Consider the following 18,776-nt stretch of genomic DNA (forward strand, 5'->3'; position numbering starts at 1 on the left):
CGTAAACCATTCAAGGCATATTTCTGCAATTTAGCATTACACAGGAATACAGACTGTAGAGCCCTTTTTGCAAAAAGACCCCAGCAGCTTTTCCCTGAACGTGAAGCAAGAACACCTGGCTCAGAATGTGGAGTGGATGTGTGAGTGAAGCAAGGAAGTTTCATCTTGTTCATTCAGGATCACAGTTGGCTATGAGTTGCGATCACAGTGACTCTGGGCACCATTTTTTCTTTCCTCTGTTCAGTTTCTGCTTCTATGGGTACCCTTGTTCCTCTCCACCAGCAACCAACACGCACCTCACTCTGAATGGGCAGCTTCCACTAACTGCTGTGGACCAACCACAAAGGCTTACATCCTTCTGGCTTTAAAACCCTGTAATTACAAGTCCACCTGTTCTTGTTATAGGTGTGAAGGTCTAACGATTTTTTTTGAGTGTTGCCAAATTTCTGGCCTCAACGATACCGTGAACCAATTAGCTGCTGCATTAGCCAGGCGTCGCCTGAAGCACTGCATTGCTTTTGTACTGGCACTCAGCCCGTGACTTTGCAACGAGAAAAGCTGCAGCTATCCTAAGGTTTATTTGCTTTTCCTCAAAACACGCAGACCGCACGTCTGCGCTAAGTTTATGCACGAGTCTGACACGAAACGCCCCTCACTTCACCTCCAGGACCCACCACGACCACACAAGTGCGCACGCAGCGGCGCGACTCGAACCCACCGCCCCGCAGCACCTCTCTCATCTCGCGGCCCGGAACCGAGGGGCCGCCGCGGAGCCGCACCTCGCTACCAGCGGAGTCGGAGGAGCGGCAGCCCGGCTCGACGATCCCCGCTCGGCTCCGCGCTCGGCTGGTGACGCCTGCGGGGCGGGACCGGCCGCGGCCGGGGCGGGGCGAGCCCTTTTCAGGCCGGGCCGGGCGGCGGGGCCGCACTCCGGCGGCGGCCCCGGCGGAGCGACGGGAGGGGAGCGGAGGCGGCCGCGTGGTTATGCGCTGGGGGCGATGGTGCCGCCGGCCGGCGCTAGGCTCCTCCCGCGCCCGGGAAGGGGCCCCCTCCTCGGCGTGCTGCTGCTACTGCTCTGCTCCGGCGGTGGGTGCGTGCCGCGCCGCCGGCCCGCGGGGCCGCCCGTGGTGCTGGGTAAGAGCCGGGCGGGGGGAGGCGCGGGGCGGGCGCGGAGCGGAGCGGAGCCGTGCCCGTGTTTATGCCGCGAGGCACGGCGGGCTCGGGAGGCGCCGGCCGCCCCGGTCCCGCGGAGCGTCGCTCCGGGGGGTCCGTGGGGAGCAGCGGCTGCGTGTCACCGCGCTCACTGCGAGCGGCTGCAAACAACGCGCTTGGCTCAGAGCGCTGCGCAGGCAACGAGTGTCACCGGCCTGTGCTGCCGGGAACGCGCGGTAGCTCACAGCAAATACGCAGAACCTGTCTGTCTGATAGGTCCTACGGAGTTAAATGTCAGCTGCTCTCTGCGTCCATTGATAAGCTCATAAATAAATCTTAATTGTTTGAACAACTTGTCTGCTGAAGCTGTAGTCCCCAAGCATTCCCACGTACTGCTCAGGTTCACTGATGTGAACGGTCAGTCCTGTAGCCATGTTCTGTATGCTCTGTGTTCTCACTGCATGAATAACAGCAATGATAAAGAGAGGAAAAAAAGGTAAGAAAATAGAAGAACATTAAGAATGCTGTTAGCATTAAGCTCTGTTTGTATACAGTAGTTTAGATTCTGTTGTTAGTGCTGCTACAAACTTCTGTCAGGGAAGACTAACTGCTGACCAAGAATTCTTCACGAGGCACTGTGTGTGTGCCAAACGTGCTGTGTGTGAGCTCACAGCTATAGTAGATGGCTGAGCTAGCTGAGAGAATGCAGACTCAGAAGAAGAAATCAGGATTTCCTTGGAGGCTGGAGTTGAAATGTGAGCAGAAGTTCTCTAAGTGCTGTCCCTGAAGGCTGGAAGCAATCTTTTATCCCATCTCTCTGCTGCGTAATGCTGGGTTTAGCAATAAGCCTTGGTGCTTACTTCGGTGGCAAGCTTCTTCCTGACAGAGGTGAGAGTGTTTTTGTTGCTGATCCGATATTCTGCTCTAGCTATGAAGGGATCAAAGAAGATTTAGAAGCAATTGGGATAAGGGAATACTGAATATAGCAGCATGAAGTTACTACTGATGGATGAATTGTAAGCTTATACGTTACTTAAGAGTGGTTTTAAAAGCAGTGACTGATCTATGTATTCATAAGAGAAGTTCTGGTTAATGCTGTGTGGCTGAGTACAGATACATCAGTGAATGGATTAAAAAAAACAGATTTTCTTGCTCTTATAGTTGAGTTTTTATCACACAGTATGTAACTTGCATCTTCTACTCCTGTGTCTTAAAATATGCTCTTCTTTGCTGTCTGGTCCTGGCCTGTCCAGAAAGTGAAGATTCAGTGTTTCCAACCAGCATCATTTTTTCAGGCTTCTCTGTCGGAGAGCATAGGCACTCTTAGGCATTGACCTGCTATAATTTGCTGTTGCAAAATCCCATGAAGTTTTTGATGCGTATAAATTAATGTCTTTGTAAAAACAAACAAAAAAAAACACCTGCACCAGGAGCTTAGCTTCAATTGGACATGACATGGCAAGTGAAGGTCAAGCAAATAAAGGAGGAGAAGGAGTGACTGTCGGTCATGTTTCCATCTTGCTTCTAGTTTGCTTTTCATGACCTTTTCTTCACCTTTCTTGTGTCTGTGACATGTTATGTTGAGATAAGCTTTTTAGGAATTACTGTGATGAGGATGGTAGAAAGGTTTAAGAGAAATCATTTTTTAGGGAGGCATTCTAAGTGCTGGCTTAACAGAGGTGTTTGGGAGAGGGGTGAAAAACACACATTGCACTAGAGTGCCAAATGCAGAGGAGGCTGAGGTACCTGCAGGCTGCATTATGTGAGCAGTGCAGGCCTGAGGTGTTTCTGGAGTCACTGTGAGGTGGGTATGTGGAGTTGATCCTCTCAATTTATCAGGCTGGCATCTAGACTCTCAGTTCTTCATATGCCTTCAGTTTTATATGTGATTTGTAGTAAATGTGGTCTCATGATCTGAGTATTCCCTCTTGGTCTGCTTGGATGTTTTGAACTCCTTTAAGCAGAAAAAGGAGTTGAGATCTTACCGTAGTCTGTGGCAAGTTAGCCATCTGGTCTTATGGACTAAAAGAAGGAAGGAATGCTTTTTAAAGGAATGTTGTTAACATAATGATTGTTTCATAAATATTTTAGACCAATGATGGTCATAAGACCCAGTGTAACTTGTTCTCAACATTTTCCTGTAATGACCCTACTTGCAGCTGCAACCTGTGCTTACTCAAGTAATGGAGAAGGAAGTTCAGCCACAGCTTGTAAATATGGGGCACTGTTATTATATGGGTAATGTTTTGCTCTCTAGGCAATATACTAAAAAAACCCAAAAACAACAACAACAAACACCTCTGAGCCTCTCTAATCTGAAAGCAGATAAGCTGCTTGAATATAACCCTGTAACAATTGGCTGTAGCTACTGACACATTAGTTCCTGAATTGCCAACAGATCACAGCTCTATGTAGAGCTGTCTAACTAGCTGAAGTGAGCTTCTGTAAAATAGCTAAGCCAAGCTAATAGCTCATTAGTGCTCTCCCTGCTTTCGTTGTGCAAAGTTACTGGTCATTTTGTGGAGTCATCTGTCTGCTACAGCACTAGAAAACTAATCTGCTGAGGAAGAAGTGAGCAGTTTTGCACTTGAACTGCCTTAATGGAAAAGAAGCTGGCACATGTGGAGGCATGTGGACAGCAGTGAAGCTGTTTCCTTTGGGAAATGCTGGTCTGTGCACCATCAAATGGTGCCTTAGTAGCAGGAGCTAATGTCTGCTGAGCATGCTTGTACATACAAAGGTAGAAAGAACGAGGACTAAAATGACACAAGTAGAAAGCAAAATACTCTAGGGCAATTGCTCACTTTCTCTGATATTTAAATAAAGCATCAAAGGTTATTCACATTGTAGTGGAATAGAGAATAAACACGATAAAAGTCAAAACCTTACTTCCAGAGTCTTGCCTAAAAGCTTTGTATTCAGGACAAGGTTGATTAAAATCTAAGCTGATAGTTTTAGAGTCCTTCCCTCAGGTTTTTTAGGGAAGGCAGGGCTACTTAATTGAAAAAAAAAATACTGAATTGTTTTCACGCTTTCTCTGACTTTGTATTCTTCCAGGACAATGTGTTCATACTGGGAAATCTGAAAGCAACAAGATAACCTATCCAACACCTTGCTCTATTGACAGTATCGATCTCAAAAAAACCAAAACCAATCTCTGTACGAGTGCTTTGAGAGACCTGCCTCATGTTTACACACTACTAGAATTAATCTTGCACTCTTCTTATCAGTTCAGTTATATACTTATTCCACTTGTCTTCTAATAAGAAATTCCTGTGTTCTGTGGCTGTTCTCACCTCGTTTTCTCACATGGTATGCAGTGATGGTAGATGGCCTATCTTATGCCTTATCAATTTTGGGGGCTGATAACCTGTCCTTATAAGATCAGCAGTGGATTCACTGAACTCTTTACCTTTTAGAGCTGACTCAACACAATTACTATATCAATGTTCTGATATCTTCTGCAAACAATTTGTTAGGTACTTGGCTAAAGTTTTCTAGAAAGATGCCTAAATGAAGTGTGTTAATAATTGATTTACATGCAAAAGAGGTTTGTCTGAATTCCTGCTGACTGCTAATTGAGGAGTGTGTGTTTGTGTGGTCAGCTGGCTGGATGTCAGCAGTGATTTAACTGTTTATGCCTCATGTGATCTGAGGTATCTAGAAGTATCATGTGAGATCTTGTTTGCTTTCTTGTTCCTAATTTTAAACACAAGCCTTTTCTACAGCACTGTGTTGCTGACTCCATTAGCAACTGAGGCATTCAACCTGAAGAACAGCAGTCAGTATTCTGAATCAGTTTTTAAGGAAGTGTAGTTTGGTTTGGAGGGGGGCTAATGTCTGGAACTAAAAACTTGACAGTTATTTGAGGGAAGTTTTAATCTGTGAGAAATATTTGATAGTTGTTTTTTATCCAAAGGAATTTGTGCTTCAGATAAATGTAATAAAAATATACAGTGGATTATTTGCTCTACAGACATAGACTTGCTATTTTTCAGTTAATATTATATTGGTACTTTTTAGTTCTTTGTTTGTTTGTTTGTTTTTAAGTTTCCAGAGGACTCTTCAGGGAAGTTGCTTCCCAGATTGCAATTTGCTTATTGCTCCCTAATGGGAACTGTTAGTCAGTCATTAATTCTTCAGTAGGGGTATCAATGTATCCTAAAGCTAATTGTTTTAATTTCTGAATTTGGAGAAGTTGTAGCCTCTTCTAGGCTTTCAAATCTGTAAATATGTTTTCTATAAAGCTTAAACAAAAATGCATTCTAGAAGGAGATCTGGTAGTATTATTAGTGCAGTTGAGGCAAAGAAAAAAGTGACACAGAAATGAGACTTTGTAACATTAAAGTGAACTGGGTTTGTCAGTGTATCAGGATGGGTTCTGTTGGGATTAATCTTTCTGAAAAATAGAATATGCAGAAAGTGATCATCAAATCTGATGGAAATGCTCAATAGGAAACTGTTTTGTTTCCAAGTGTAGCAGTTCGTTAGTTAACACATGCATTTCAAGTTGCAATTTAGGGAAGCAAGGGTACTGAGAGATCTTTCCTTGGATGCTTGATGTTTTTTTTTAACTTGTGATGCTGTATTTTGCAGCATTTCATATGGTAGTTATTTTGTAAAGGTATGGAGTCAGTCTGCAGGTTTTAAAAAGTAAGGAACTCCTGTAATATTTTTCTAAGACCACCTAGAAACCGTAGGTACTAGGAGATGTGAGGATGAGGAGAAAAACTGGAGTTTTGTGTGTATGGACTAAAAGCAGAGGGAAATGTTCTTTTCTACAGCTTGCGAATTCTATCACAGAAAATTAAAAAAGGTGAGTCCTTGTCCTACAGAATTCATCTTCAGTGTGATCTTTTCTAACCTGTTACTTATCAAAAAGTGATTAAGTAGCTCTGTAGCCAAAATGTAAATCATTAACACCCTCAAGTTGCATGGGGTGAGGACTGAAGATCTTGCTTGCTCTTTACATAATTTGGAAAATCAAAACTTGTACTTTGTTCCCTATAGCTTCATCACCAATCCTTTTTAGCTTGCAGCATATAGATTTGAAAATAACTCACTACTTGTGAGTTTACACTGATTAGTAGCTTCACTGTCAATATGAACACGTGAACATGACAAAGACGCTGGTGTTAATATCTGCTTTATAAACAGACATCATACCTTTACATGACACTTGAACTGAAGTATCATATCTTTGTGCAGGTGGAACTTGTTTCTTAGCTTTTGTTTAGCATTACATAGAAGTACCACTTCTGTTAACCAACCTCAGTTGTCATTCCCTGAGTTAAAAATTAGGACATGATGTTTCTCTTTTTTGCATTGAATACATGAATACAGCCTCTTTCCTTGAAGCCTGAGGAGAAAATATGCAAACCAAATTAAACTTGCAGTTAATCTAAAACCACTCCTATAGGTCCAAGGGAGACTCTGTGCAGTTTCCTGCTTTCAGTGTTCTTGTTTATAAATGTATATTTGTAATGATCTTCAGGGCTGGGAGCCTTCCTACTCCAGGCAAGCGTGCTTACAATTATTTGTGTTGTTTGGAAACTTATGTTCTTAAAACTCTAAATAATATTGCAGGTGCTTATTTAAGCTTTTGAAATGTCTTTGCTGAAAGAATTTGATTTTTACTGAAAGGAGTATGCAATGAGTTCCAAGGTAAAACAAACAATCACCTGTATACCTCACTTTGCACTGGAACTGAACACAAAATCAACCTGTTTGTCCTTGGCAGGTCTGCTGCTGAAGCTGGTCAGCCATGAATGATTGATATAAATAGAATTACATTCTGTTCTTCCTGTAATTGAGAGTGCTGATACAGCAGCCAGAACAGGCACAAGATTGTGGAACAAGCTGTTGCCTTATAGTTCTATAACCAATAACTAAACAGCTTTTTCTGAGGTTACAAGACTGAACTTCAGTAAACTTCTTCTAGAGTGTGATGCAATGCTATAATCTTCCTTATTATGCTTTCCAGTATATCAGTGTCCTTGAAATATGACCTAAAATAAACTGTGGTCAGCTACTGGAGCTTTTGACATTTCACTTAAGACTACAGAAATAAAAATACTAAAAACCTAATGAGAAGGTGGGGTAGGCAGTGAGGAACTCCGGAAGTATATTTTCTGTGACGGGCGCTGAAGTGGGAAGAGTCTGATTGTCACTCTCTGTTTAGCCCCAAGTTCTGTTCTTTTTCAGTTCTGCAGTAAATACTTTCCTGAAACCATATCTGGCTTTTCAGCTAAATTAGCTGTTTCGCTGAAAGGCAGCATCTTCCTTAAAGCTCTTGCTTTAAGGGGTATAGAAAACTTAAATTGCTTTGATTCAACTTAGCAAAGCGAGGGGGGGAAAAAAGCAACTGTATGGGTGGGCCTGCATCTACAAACTTCAACAGCATGCAGTTGTGCACATGCAAAGAAAAAAAATTGGGCGGAGGGAGGAGCATCTTGAAAGGTAGGGGAAGAGAGCTGGGGGGTGGGAACACTAAAGTGCCCATCTTCTAATTCTTCCTACCGCAGAGAAAGCTTTCAGTTACTGAAGCATCTTCGCTCTCCTGGTTCTTGAGAGTTGAAAATGATTTAACAATGAAATGCAGGAAGCTCCTCTGGAGATAAGAAACGCTCCTAAAACTTTCTCAGAAGTTTAGTTTGAATTCGGAAATAAGAATTTCATGTCTGTATTTTCTGTTTAAAATAAGAGACAATAAAACTTAAAGGAACCCTGGCATTTATCGAATGCTAAATTAAAAACAGTACACTTGAGAGAAGGTGCAAGTAGAAGACCTTTCCTTCCAAGTACTCTTCCATTACATCAATAATGTATTAAAAATATATGATACAAACTGTTGCATCCAAACTTGAACGTAAGTGATAAATGTTGTATTTGGATTAGTATGCCATATTAGTAACCAACAAAATTTTGTGTAATCAAAGTGTAATAAGAGGTGATAACTTCATGTAACTTTTTGTATCTACTTTGCTTTCACACTTTTGTCAGATTAATAGTTTGTAGGCATCTCTTGAAGTACAGAACAACAATCAGTTGTAGTACCCAGAAAAAAATATTTCAGAAATACTTTGTTTTAAAACATAGGTAATTCTGATAAGAGCTGAGATGTTTTTCATATCTGTGCCTTAACCTGACCTGATCTTATACTATCTGTTCTTTGAAGCTGGGAACTATTGATCTAGGGTTATTTTACACAGGGGTTCTGCAGGTCATGCTTCTATAAACTGAAATCTTTTCAGTGAAAAATAAAAATGCAATATGTTCTTAGGTAATATTTTTATCCAGTTACAAAACTATCTCTGAGCACTGCAATGTTGCATATGAGGAACGCAGTGATGCAATTTGTTATACTCTTATATTTTAGTGTCTTTTCATGTTTTTCAGTTCCAGGGGACTTAGGTAATCAGTTGGAAGCAAAATTAGATAAGCCATCAGTAGTGCACTATCTCTGCTCTAAGAAGACTGACAGTTACTTTACACTGTGGCTGAACTTAGAATTGCTCCTACCTGTCATCATTGACTGTTGGATTGACAATATCAGGTAAGACTGCATCTGTTGCTCTCTGCAGTTTTCTCCTTCCCTTAGACTGACATAGATGGTACACAGCTTCCACCTTGAAATTTCATGTTCAAGATCAGTGAGAAATGACTAGGGAGTTCTGCTGGGTAGACTAGCAGGCTGAACTGAAGGATGTGGCTTTTGCAACTGTGGTACTTGCCATCAGTGATGAAAATCAGATTCTTCATTTCCTCCACCTCCCTCTGCTACCAGTTACTGTGTGTTGGTTTGGGCACTTAGCAGGCTTCCGTAGGCTTATCTAAAGCAGAACTTTTTCTGTTGCTTTGATGAGTTACTTAAGTTTTGATGAGGTAAGTGGGAAGGAGGTGCAATGGGTAGCTCGGAGGAGAGACTGGAGGAATGAGAACTTGTACTTCCCCAGACTGTCATTAGAGAGCAATTTCAATAGGCAGCTGAGGTGTGGAATCCTTTAAGTGCAGTTTAGAAGTCTTTCCTTAATTATTTTGTTATACAAATTGTCTAATTAAAAGCTTCTGGACTATTTTATTGTAAAAATCGTAAACATATTTAAGACAAGAAATGTTTAGCCTGTGCAATTGGAAAAACACAGCACCAGCATGTTGTTCTTTTGTTTGAATGTATTGAGCTTGGTGGCAGTTTAATTTTAACATATCTTTACAGACTCCCACAGTTTTTGATAATGTGGTTATGGATTTGACAAACTCATAGCACACAAAAGGCACTGACATGAGACTGAAGTCCTAAATCCCTTTCTCTTTTTTGGGGTGATAATGAAAATCACAGTATAGCAACTATCAATTAAAAGACTCTTTCAATAATGAAATTAAATTGCTATAACCTTCTGTAGTGCGGAAAGACAGTGTAACAGCGCCTCCTCAAAAACACTTTTGCTCCTCCTGGTTAGGCAAAATCCCCTGCAACTCTTTTCTGGTTTATGGACAACCATATTGAGCATTCAAGGAAAGCAGAATGTGAAAAACAGAAATACTTTCAAGAGTAGTGCATGAACACATTCAACAATGCAGCTATGTGAATGAGTTCCAACAAAGTTGGAAATTCAGGAGTCAAAGCATGTCTCTGCCTGTAGCTAGAACTGATAAACACGAGTACTTGCTGGAGGTCCCAGGTTGCAGGCACTGCAGTATTAACTATGACATGAAAGGATGCATTTCTTTTATAAAGACATATAGCATAAATTGATCTAGAGGCTGCTTTTCCCCCTTAGTCTGTGTGTTTTGACACGTGTGCAAGTAATATTTCTGCAATAAGCAATTGTTTTTCTGGAACGGGGGGAAGGTAGTTCTACCACTAGAAACCTCTAAAAATAATCTCATGCTACTCATTTTCCAATTTCAACTTTGTGTGGCTTCAAAGTAATTTTTGATCCTAGCCTCTTCTGAGTAATGCTATGTCTTGAGCAAATCTCTGCCTGTAGCTTTCTGAGAAACATAAACATATGGACCCAAATATATTTTGTAATATAAATAGAATGCCAGAGGGATGTCATTTGGTTTTTTTGGCTGAAAATATTTTAGATTATCCATGTTCCTTCTGTTAAAGGTAACATCTTGAAGGTAACATCTTGTAGCTTTCATAACTAGCTTTCATCACATGACTATGCATATAGGAAACTGATTCTATGTTGCTATTTCGTAGCAGCTTAGTGCTTTCTGTTGAAAGAATGAACAGATTGATCAAATAAAATAACCAAGGGCAGGGAGGAGGAAGATGGATGAATGGTAATTAAAGATCTTCAAATTTGTGGGCTGCTGTAAAATAGATCTTAAGTTTTAAATTCCATTTCTCACAGCCTGCAGTTTGTGGGGAGGAAGGGTGTGTAATAATACCTCTGCTTTACTGTGTGTGTGTGTGTGAGTGATGATTTGAGCATCAATTCAGGTTGTCAGACCTTCATGTGGGGGTAAAAGTGCTAAGGAACTGCAGTTGCATTGATGAAGCATTAAAACAAACAAGCAAAATGCTCCAGACCCTCCATGTTCTTCCTATTTCAAGAGGATTTTTAAAATACAGCACACTCCATACCTCTGCTTCCTGAGACACTAGTTGTTACTAGTCAAGAAATTTCAAGAGCTTCCTTAGTACTTCATGGGGTCTATTTAAACAGAAGTGTGCATTTAAACATAAATGAATTATTTTTAATAGGGGACTCTGTCTACTACCTGACTTTTTGGAGGTATGTTTTCTACAGCCTCACCTCCATTTTTACATTCTAAACAACTTTCTCCAACCTGTGGCTTGATGCACAGTGAAATGGTGTAGAACTACACTAAGTAGCTTGTACTGTTCCAAAACTGAAGTCCAGTTGTAATGCTATATGCCCTGTTCTACAAGGAAGATAAGTCTTCAGCATGCAAGGCATAAAAACTTAAAATTAAAATAGTTGTTTGTGTAACTGCTTAGCCAATAGAGTACTCTGTTTTCTTTTACTTCTTGGTAACTGCACTTGAAGTTTTTGTTTCTGCAGTCAGAATGTAAGGCCCAACACAGCTAAAAGCTGTCATATGGTTGTATGACGTTTCATGGTTTGTCTCCTCTCCTCTAGGCTGGTATATAATAGAACAAGCAAAGTAACAGAACCACCAGATGGAGTGGATATCAGAGTTCCAGGTTTTGGGCAGACATTTTCCTTGGAATTCCTTGATCCAAGTAAAAGGAGCGTTGGTATGTAGAAGCTGTGTCTGAAATCTTTGTCACTTGTAGGATTTTATGGTATGTCCTTTAATTTGAAATCACATTTCTGTAGCTTGTTGCATAGTTTTGTTTGTAAGTAGCAATAGTTTTTTTGTAGAAGAGCAGCACGTGGCTCACTTTGCTTTTCATTTGCTTTTTCTATTGTATGTCATTTTGTCTCTTAGTCTGAACTGAGACAGGAAAACTGCTCATTCTTGTGCGGGATTGAAGACCTTTGGATGAAACTTGAAGGGCACCTTGAAGATGCTCTAGAAAATGAGATGGAGTAAAAAATCCTATGACTTAAGCTTGACAAGCAAAATACCAAATGCTAACACTTTCTGCTTAGTTTCGAGCAGTGTTATTTGGTGTCAAGTATGAGTTGAAGGATTTGGGTGGAAATGGGAGCCTAGAGTGGCTTGGCTTGGAAAGGACCTTAAAGAAAATCTAGTTCCAACAGCTCACCTCTCGTTGGTGTCAGAATATTTACATAGTTAAATTTGTGCTGAAAAGTATTTCTGCGTTATTTTGTTTGTAGGCTTTTTAGTGTTGCTTTTGCAGAAGTCATCTTTCAGAAAATGCTGATAACCTTGCCAGGAACTGTTAGCTGTGGCTGATGTAATTTTATAGCCAGCTAGGTGCTAAGCTTCACTGTAGAATGGGCCCTCTTGCACTGCATATATTTCTTTTCCTTAGAGGCAGCCTTTAAAAGGGCACTACTGTGTTTTGTGACCTGCACTTGATAATCCTTGTAAGAACAGAGTCATATTTAAAACTTGCTTCTGTTTGTGTCAGGGACTATATAAGCAATCAAGACTAACAAATGAGGCATTGTTCAAAATGTTGAAATGGCTGTGATAATAAACAAGATGTTTTGATGCTTCACTTCTTATGCTGTTACTAGATGCAATTTAATTGTGGTAATACTTGCATCCTGTTTCAAAACATGTAACATACAACATATTAACAGATTCTTGCAGCCAGTCTGCAAGTGTTTCCCTTTGCTACAAAAGCCTCTCACTTCAGTCTGTCTGAACTGATGGAAAAAGGATTTCTAGTGGTTCCAGAACTTTGCCCTTTCGTATACCTTCAGCTTTTGTTGCTTAATTCATTTGAATGTTGGCAAAACCAGGGATAGTCTTTACAAATATATTATGTCTCATAACTGAAATTCATCTGCAATCAATATAAACTATGACTCTATGGTAGTTACTTTAAACAGTTCAATGGTCTGACGTAGAAGGGGTAACTTTTTTTTTTCCAGTAATGCTGTGTTTAACAAGTTTTGTTGTGGATTAATAGGACAGCAGTTAAGAAGCTTTAATAATTTTGGCAGACAGTCAGCATAATTCATTTTGCTTAATATGCAGGATCCTAGACTGTCAGATTCATAACATTAGGACTTCAGTATCTGTATATATGGAATCAGATGTAATGCATCCAGGCCTCCTTTCATAGCACTAATATTTTGCTGTTATGTTTCTTTTATCTGATTTCTCCAGGCAGTTACTTCTACATGCTGGTGCAGAGTTTAGTAGATTGGGGCTACAAGCGTGATGAAGATGTAAGAGGAGCACCTTATGACTGGCGAAAGGCACCAAGTAAATAATGTCTTATTTGAACAAAACTTTCTTGACACTTCCAGTAAGCAGATAGTTTTGGGTCTCTTCCCCCATTCCAGCCATACAATTTTATTAAAACATCAATTTTTAATTAGCTCTTGAGGACTCGATATCCTAAATCCACATAAAAGCTCTGCTGTGATTTTTTTTATTTTATTTTATTTTTTTTTTTGCTTTAAACAATTTGCTACTTAAGATTTGCCTAAAAAACCCAAACCAGTGAAACCTATAAAATTCCATGAGAACACCCTCCACATACCTCACTGTGCATCAGAGGCACAATCTCTGACCACAGCATGTACCAGTTCTGCAGACAGAACTTCAGTAAGACCATAGTTTTCCTGGTTCTAATGTCACACCAAATCCAACAACTGCTGTGATTACATCCTGAGGAATAAATTATTTTGTCCTCAAAAATGAAGAAGGCTTTCTACGTTTTCCTAAATCTATTCAAGTATTAGACCTCTGTATTCTTCATCTCATTATATTCCGTAGGAGCACAAGTGATTTGTAGACTCTTCATACAGTTTGTGAGCTTGTACTGAAGAAACAATGTATCTACTATTAATGACAATATTCTAGTATCAAGTTTGCCTTGGCCCACAGAAATGAAGCATGTGGTCTTGGCATCCAGGAACATTGCTTGAAGAAAATCAATAATGCTGACTTCTGCTATTGATGTGACTACTTCAAAGTTATATTGCAGTTGTTACACTGAATTGGTATCTTATTACAGGGCTACAGAAATGCATTTTATTGATTTTTTTTTTTTTTTTTTTTTTTTTTTCTTTATTCTTTACTTTTAAAGCTCATTTAATTATGTGTAATAGAGATAAAGCATATTGTGCCAGCAGGAATCTGTTGGAATTCTCGCTTAGAGTTAACCTTGCCTATAGAAATTGTCTAACATAAGCTGGTAACTGGTTTATGTACCCTTTATTAGATCTAACAAGTTTTATTTCTGTTTTCCATCAACTCAGAAGTCTTTCTGGACTTGTCAACTTCCTATCTTTTTTGGGGTGAAAAAAATGTAGATTCTAGAGAATATGGATGGATTTTTGTGGGAGAATATTAGCATTATTCCATTAGCATGGAATATTTCTGAGAAAAATCTGGGCTTAAATTTATTTTTAGAAGTGGGAGAAATTGGAGATCTTTTTCAAATATACTTGTTTCAGAGACGTGGGAAACAAAAGGGGTTTAAAGACTCACCCTTTTGTAAACTAATGATGTAAAGAAGCATTGGGTTTTTTTGAATCTTCAGAATATAACCTTGTAAAGAATTGTGTTGAAGGACAACATTGACCTTTAGTGATTATAACCATGTAATGTGTATTTTATTTAGATGAGAATGGAGATTATTTTGTGGCCCTTCGCAAGATGATAGAGTTGATGTATGAGCAGTATGGAAGTCCTGTTGTCTTAATTGCCCACAGCATGGGTAATATGTATACCCTGTACTTCCTCAATCATCAGACTCAGGAATGGAAAGACAAATACATAAAAGACTACGTGTCATTAGGTGCTCCATGGGGAGGAGTGGCCAAAACTCTCCGTGTGCTGGCTTCAGGTATGTAATGTGAGGGTTTGCAATGTATTTTCTTAATAGTGCAAGATACTAAACATGGATGATACTAAAAATGGAGGATGAAAGTTGAAGATAATATGAAGTTAAAAACAGCAGTCTTTATGTGATCGCACCTTATGGTTTCAAGCCCTTTAACCTGACTGTCTGTCTTGGACAAGAATGGAATTGACAAAGCCTTAACATCCTCTAATGATGAGCTGTGTGCTTCCTCTTGATTCTCCTAACTTCTTTACAGCAGATGAGACAAGCTGCTGTTTGGCCTGGTGCCTTCTGTTTCTGTCACTTCTGCCTTCAGCATGATTGTTCTCCGTTCAGTTTTGCTGAGCCAACACAAACTGCAGATCATTCAATAGTTCCCTTTGATTAAATATCACACAGCTGCTGAACATAAAGGGAAACGTGTGGATGCAATGATGAAGTGGTGTGCTGCCCACAGCACAGATGCCTGCTGAAGTTCAAGGTTTGCAGAAAAAGGAAATGAATCTGAGATCTTACATTTAGAATGCTGGGTATGCCTTTGACTTTAATAGGGAAAAGTATGTTCTGCCAAGCAACTCTAATAACAGAAACTTGCTTACCACATAACGTGGATCATGTAATACCGTAATTATTTCATGGCAAAACACTATGTTTTGTGCTTTGGCATTTAAATTGTGTTGTCTGATTTCTGATTTGCTTTTGATTTATTAGCATTGTTTATCAGTCTTCCTTCCCAAAGCTGAAATCAGCAACTGGACTTCATTAAAATGCAGAGCACGTGGCAGTTGCCAGACATGCATGGACAGATCAAAAGAATGCTTTGCTTAGCAAAGGAATTTGATTCTGAATAGGAGTGCACAACTCAGTTAATGCAAAATCCAAAAACTTAAACTGGGCATTTGTACAGAGTTATACATTATTAATTCAATTGCAGTGGCACTGTCAAAAATTGGTTTACCTTTTCTGTAGCATACACACTTGTCAGATGAAGCCTGTGGGGAATGGCAGGAAGTAAGCAGTATTAAAATTGCCTTCATAAAACTCCAAAAGACTACACAATTCCAGTCTGATTTCTTCTGGATTTAATTTTTGTGCCTGATATTTTATCCATTATGAGTTTCATCCAAGATGGCCAGCTATGCAAATATACAATGAATAGTTAGATTTAGGGTAAAATGTAATCTTAATCTGCATGTCTGTGGTATTACTCCAGATTCTGGAGCAGAAAGTTAAGAATGATATAGGAAACTGAAGTGGGCAGAATATTGTATCAGAATGTGCAGTTTTAGGCTAGTTATGTCTCTTAAATATCCATAGGTAAAAAATCACCATAGGTGTTCATGTTCGGATGATGATAGTCTAGTTATAGGCTGTGAAATTATAAGAGTGCTAGTATGTAGAGGGGTTGTTACTTGAGCAAAAACTACTGCATTGCTAGAAAGACAAGGCAAGGTTTCAAGCAGGAATATGTTCTCCCTGCTCCTATTCCTGTTTATAGTATATAAATGACCAGGAGCTTGTTAAAGCTGCAGTTTTTGTTAAAGTGGTAAGGAGGTGGAATTACTCTCTCTGGATCTTGTTTTGCTTATTGCTACGTACTCAAGTGCTCCACAGGATCAGAGCTTATAACAATTCTATTGCTAATAGTAAAGTTGTTCTTTCCACTCCCTGGCAGACACATATGCAGAGTTCAATGATTCTTTTCTCTGGTTGCCAGCTTGGGATGCTAACAGTGTTTTTTCTTTAGACCTAGTATTTCATACACTACAATGTCAGTGCCTGCTGACTGAAGTGTGATACCGACCTCAGTACTTCTGCACTTCAGGAGAAAAGTACAGGACTTAAGCATTGATGAGCTGTTCTGGAAGAAATGGCTGGAAAAGAGTCAGGTTTTGTACTTATCGTTCCACAGGAATTAAATGAACTTGCTGCAGATTCCCTACTTTTTTTTTTTTTTTTTTTTGAGGAAAACATGCAAATAGTGTTTGCTAAATTTGAGTGTGCACAGTTAGGTACTTATACAGCACAGTAATGTGAAACAAACTTAGGATGTTTGCCCTTTTTGCTGTGCTCTCAAATTTCATCTTTGTCCATTTGACAGGATTATGATTGTAATGTCTCCATGCAGTCCTTCTAAAAATGGTAGTGAAGACTAAACTGTACTTCAGGTCCTCTTGCTGAACCAATAGTGCCACCTTATGGAGTTGAAACATACATACTTTAGTGCCATTTCAGGAACAGTGGTTTTGGTTTTGAGACTCTTTGAGTTTTTCTAATATAGTTGATTTGAATTGCTACCTGTTGCAGCCCCCTGGACCTAATAATGAAATAACCTGATTCAATTTCAGCTAGTAAATGAATTGAAGAGTGCCAGCAATTGTGATTATGGAGAATAAGTCTGATCAGCCAGTCACCATGAACAACTGTCAGTCTTAAGTAATTCCATAATCACTGTATGTGCTATGCATAAATGGCTTTGTTTTTTATGGGGAAAGAGGAATAGTTAAAATATGAAGGAACTTGGGTAAAAACTATAACTTATTCACTAACTGCCAAGGAAAATGTACAGTCTTCATATCTACAGGATATTTTGTTCTTAATTTTTTTGGTCAAACAGTTATGTCTTAAGCCTAAACTGTCTAAAATTGTTCAGGTGCTGGTATCGGTGGTGTCCCATGGTCTCTCCCAGATGCTAAGAAGTATCAACTCAGTGACTCATGATAGGCAAGGAGACTGAATTAGTTGTGGAACTTAGAATTCTTACTCAATAGTATTCTCAATATAGTATAATAGTATACTCAATAGTATTTAATGCAAGAATTATTGACTCTGCTTTATATTACAAGCATCTCCTGTTTTCCTTCAACTGTAGACATGTCCTGGTAGATCTCTTTACAGAGGGCGTGCATGTTAAAATGCTCTGCACCAACTTGTAGAAAAAGTCACTGTATGGTTAATAGCTATTCTGAATGATATACTACTCTGCTTGTTTTGAATGTGCAAACCTAAAAATGTTCAGCCTGCAAGATCTCTTCAAGAGTTATTACATGTCTAAAATAGTAATCTTTTCTTTCAGTGAAACCATGGTCTAGGTATGGAATAGTTATAAAACATACTTCTGGAATAACATTTAAAATAAAACTTTCACATGCTGGAATTCCTAAGAAATGCTGATTTCTCACTTGACCAGTACAGGAAGTATTTTGTCCTTTCTACATGGGTCTATCAGAATAGAAGCAGTACTCTCAGTTTGTCTGTCAGGCGTTCATCCACTAAGTTTTATATAAAATTGTAAGTTATCAGAAATTACTCTGCAGAAGATGATCACTAAGGTGGTCATAAATGAGGAACTCCTCAAACTTTCACTGTAAGCAAAAAGTGATTACTCATGTTGTTGCTGAGTGGTACTAATTGCTGCTGGCCACAAGATCCATGCATTGTTTTGTGTGTAATAACATTCTTCCTTTTTTTAAGGTGACAACAATAGAATACCAGTCATCAGTTCACTCAAAATTCGAGACCAGCAGAGATCAGCTGTTTCCACAAACTGGATGCTCCCCTACAACTACACGTGGCCTCCAGATAAGGTCTTTGTAAGCACACCTACAGCTAACTACACGCTACAAGACTACAGAAAATTCTACAGGGACATTGACTTTGAAGATGGCTGGCTCATGAGACAAGACACTGAACCCCTGGTCTACCAGATGATACCACCTGGCGTACGCATACACTGTCTTTATGGTACTGGTGTGGAAACACCTGATTCCTTCCATTACGAAAGCTTTCCTGACAAAGAGCCCAAGATTATTTACAGTGATGGGGATGGTACAGTGAACTTACAGAGTGCCTTGCAATGTCAAAAATGGGTGGACATGCAGAAACAGGAAGTGGTGGTATTTGAGCTTTCAGGAAACGAACACATTCAAATGCTATCCAATGATACTACTATTTCATACGTGAAAAAGCTGCTTTTTAATTTGTGATGTTGTTGACAGTTGTTTTCCTCACCTGTGATGCCTTCCCTTAAGTATGGGAGAATGCCTTTTGATCTGTTGATACTTAGATATTTGAATTATTTATTTTGTTTTTTAAACTATGTTCAAGGATTTGGTTGGTGTCCTAAACAGTTGTTTGTCTCTGATTTGTGTTCATGAAGTTTCATAGTATTTTCATATTCTGAAAACTT

General features: G+C 39.5%; 1 protein-coding gene across 1 annotated transcript; it reads left to right on the top strand.

The window, feature by feature from the left end:
• Window positions 1-998: 998 nt before the first annotated feature.
• PLA2G15 (phospholipase A2 group XV) lies at window positions 999-18,573 on the top strand (the record flags this gene model as incomplete). The annotated part of the gene is made up of 6 exons (XM_079541524.1): window positions 999-1,134; window positions 8,551-8,707; window positions 11,271-11,393; window positions 12,905-12,999; window positions 14,366-14,590; window positions 18,062-18,573. 6 exons carry the CDS (start codon window positions 999-1,001, stop codon window positions 18,571-18,573), a joined length of 1,248 nt encoding a protein of 415 aa, XP_079397650.1.
• Between the last annotated feature and the right edge of the window lie 203 nt (window positions 18,574-18,776).

The sequence above is a fragment of the Tetrao urogallus genome (assembly GCF_951394365.1).
Source record: "Tetrao urogallus genome assembly, chromosome: 12".
Lineage (NCBI taxonomy): Eukaryota > Metazoa > Chordata > Aves > Galliformes > Phasianidae > Tetrao > Tetrao urogallus.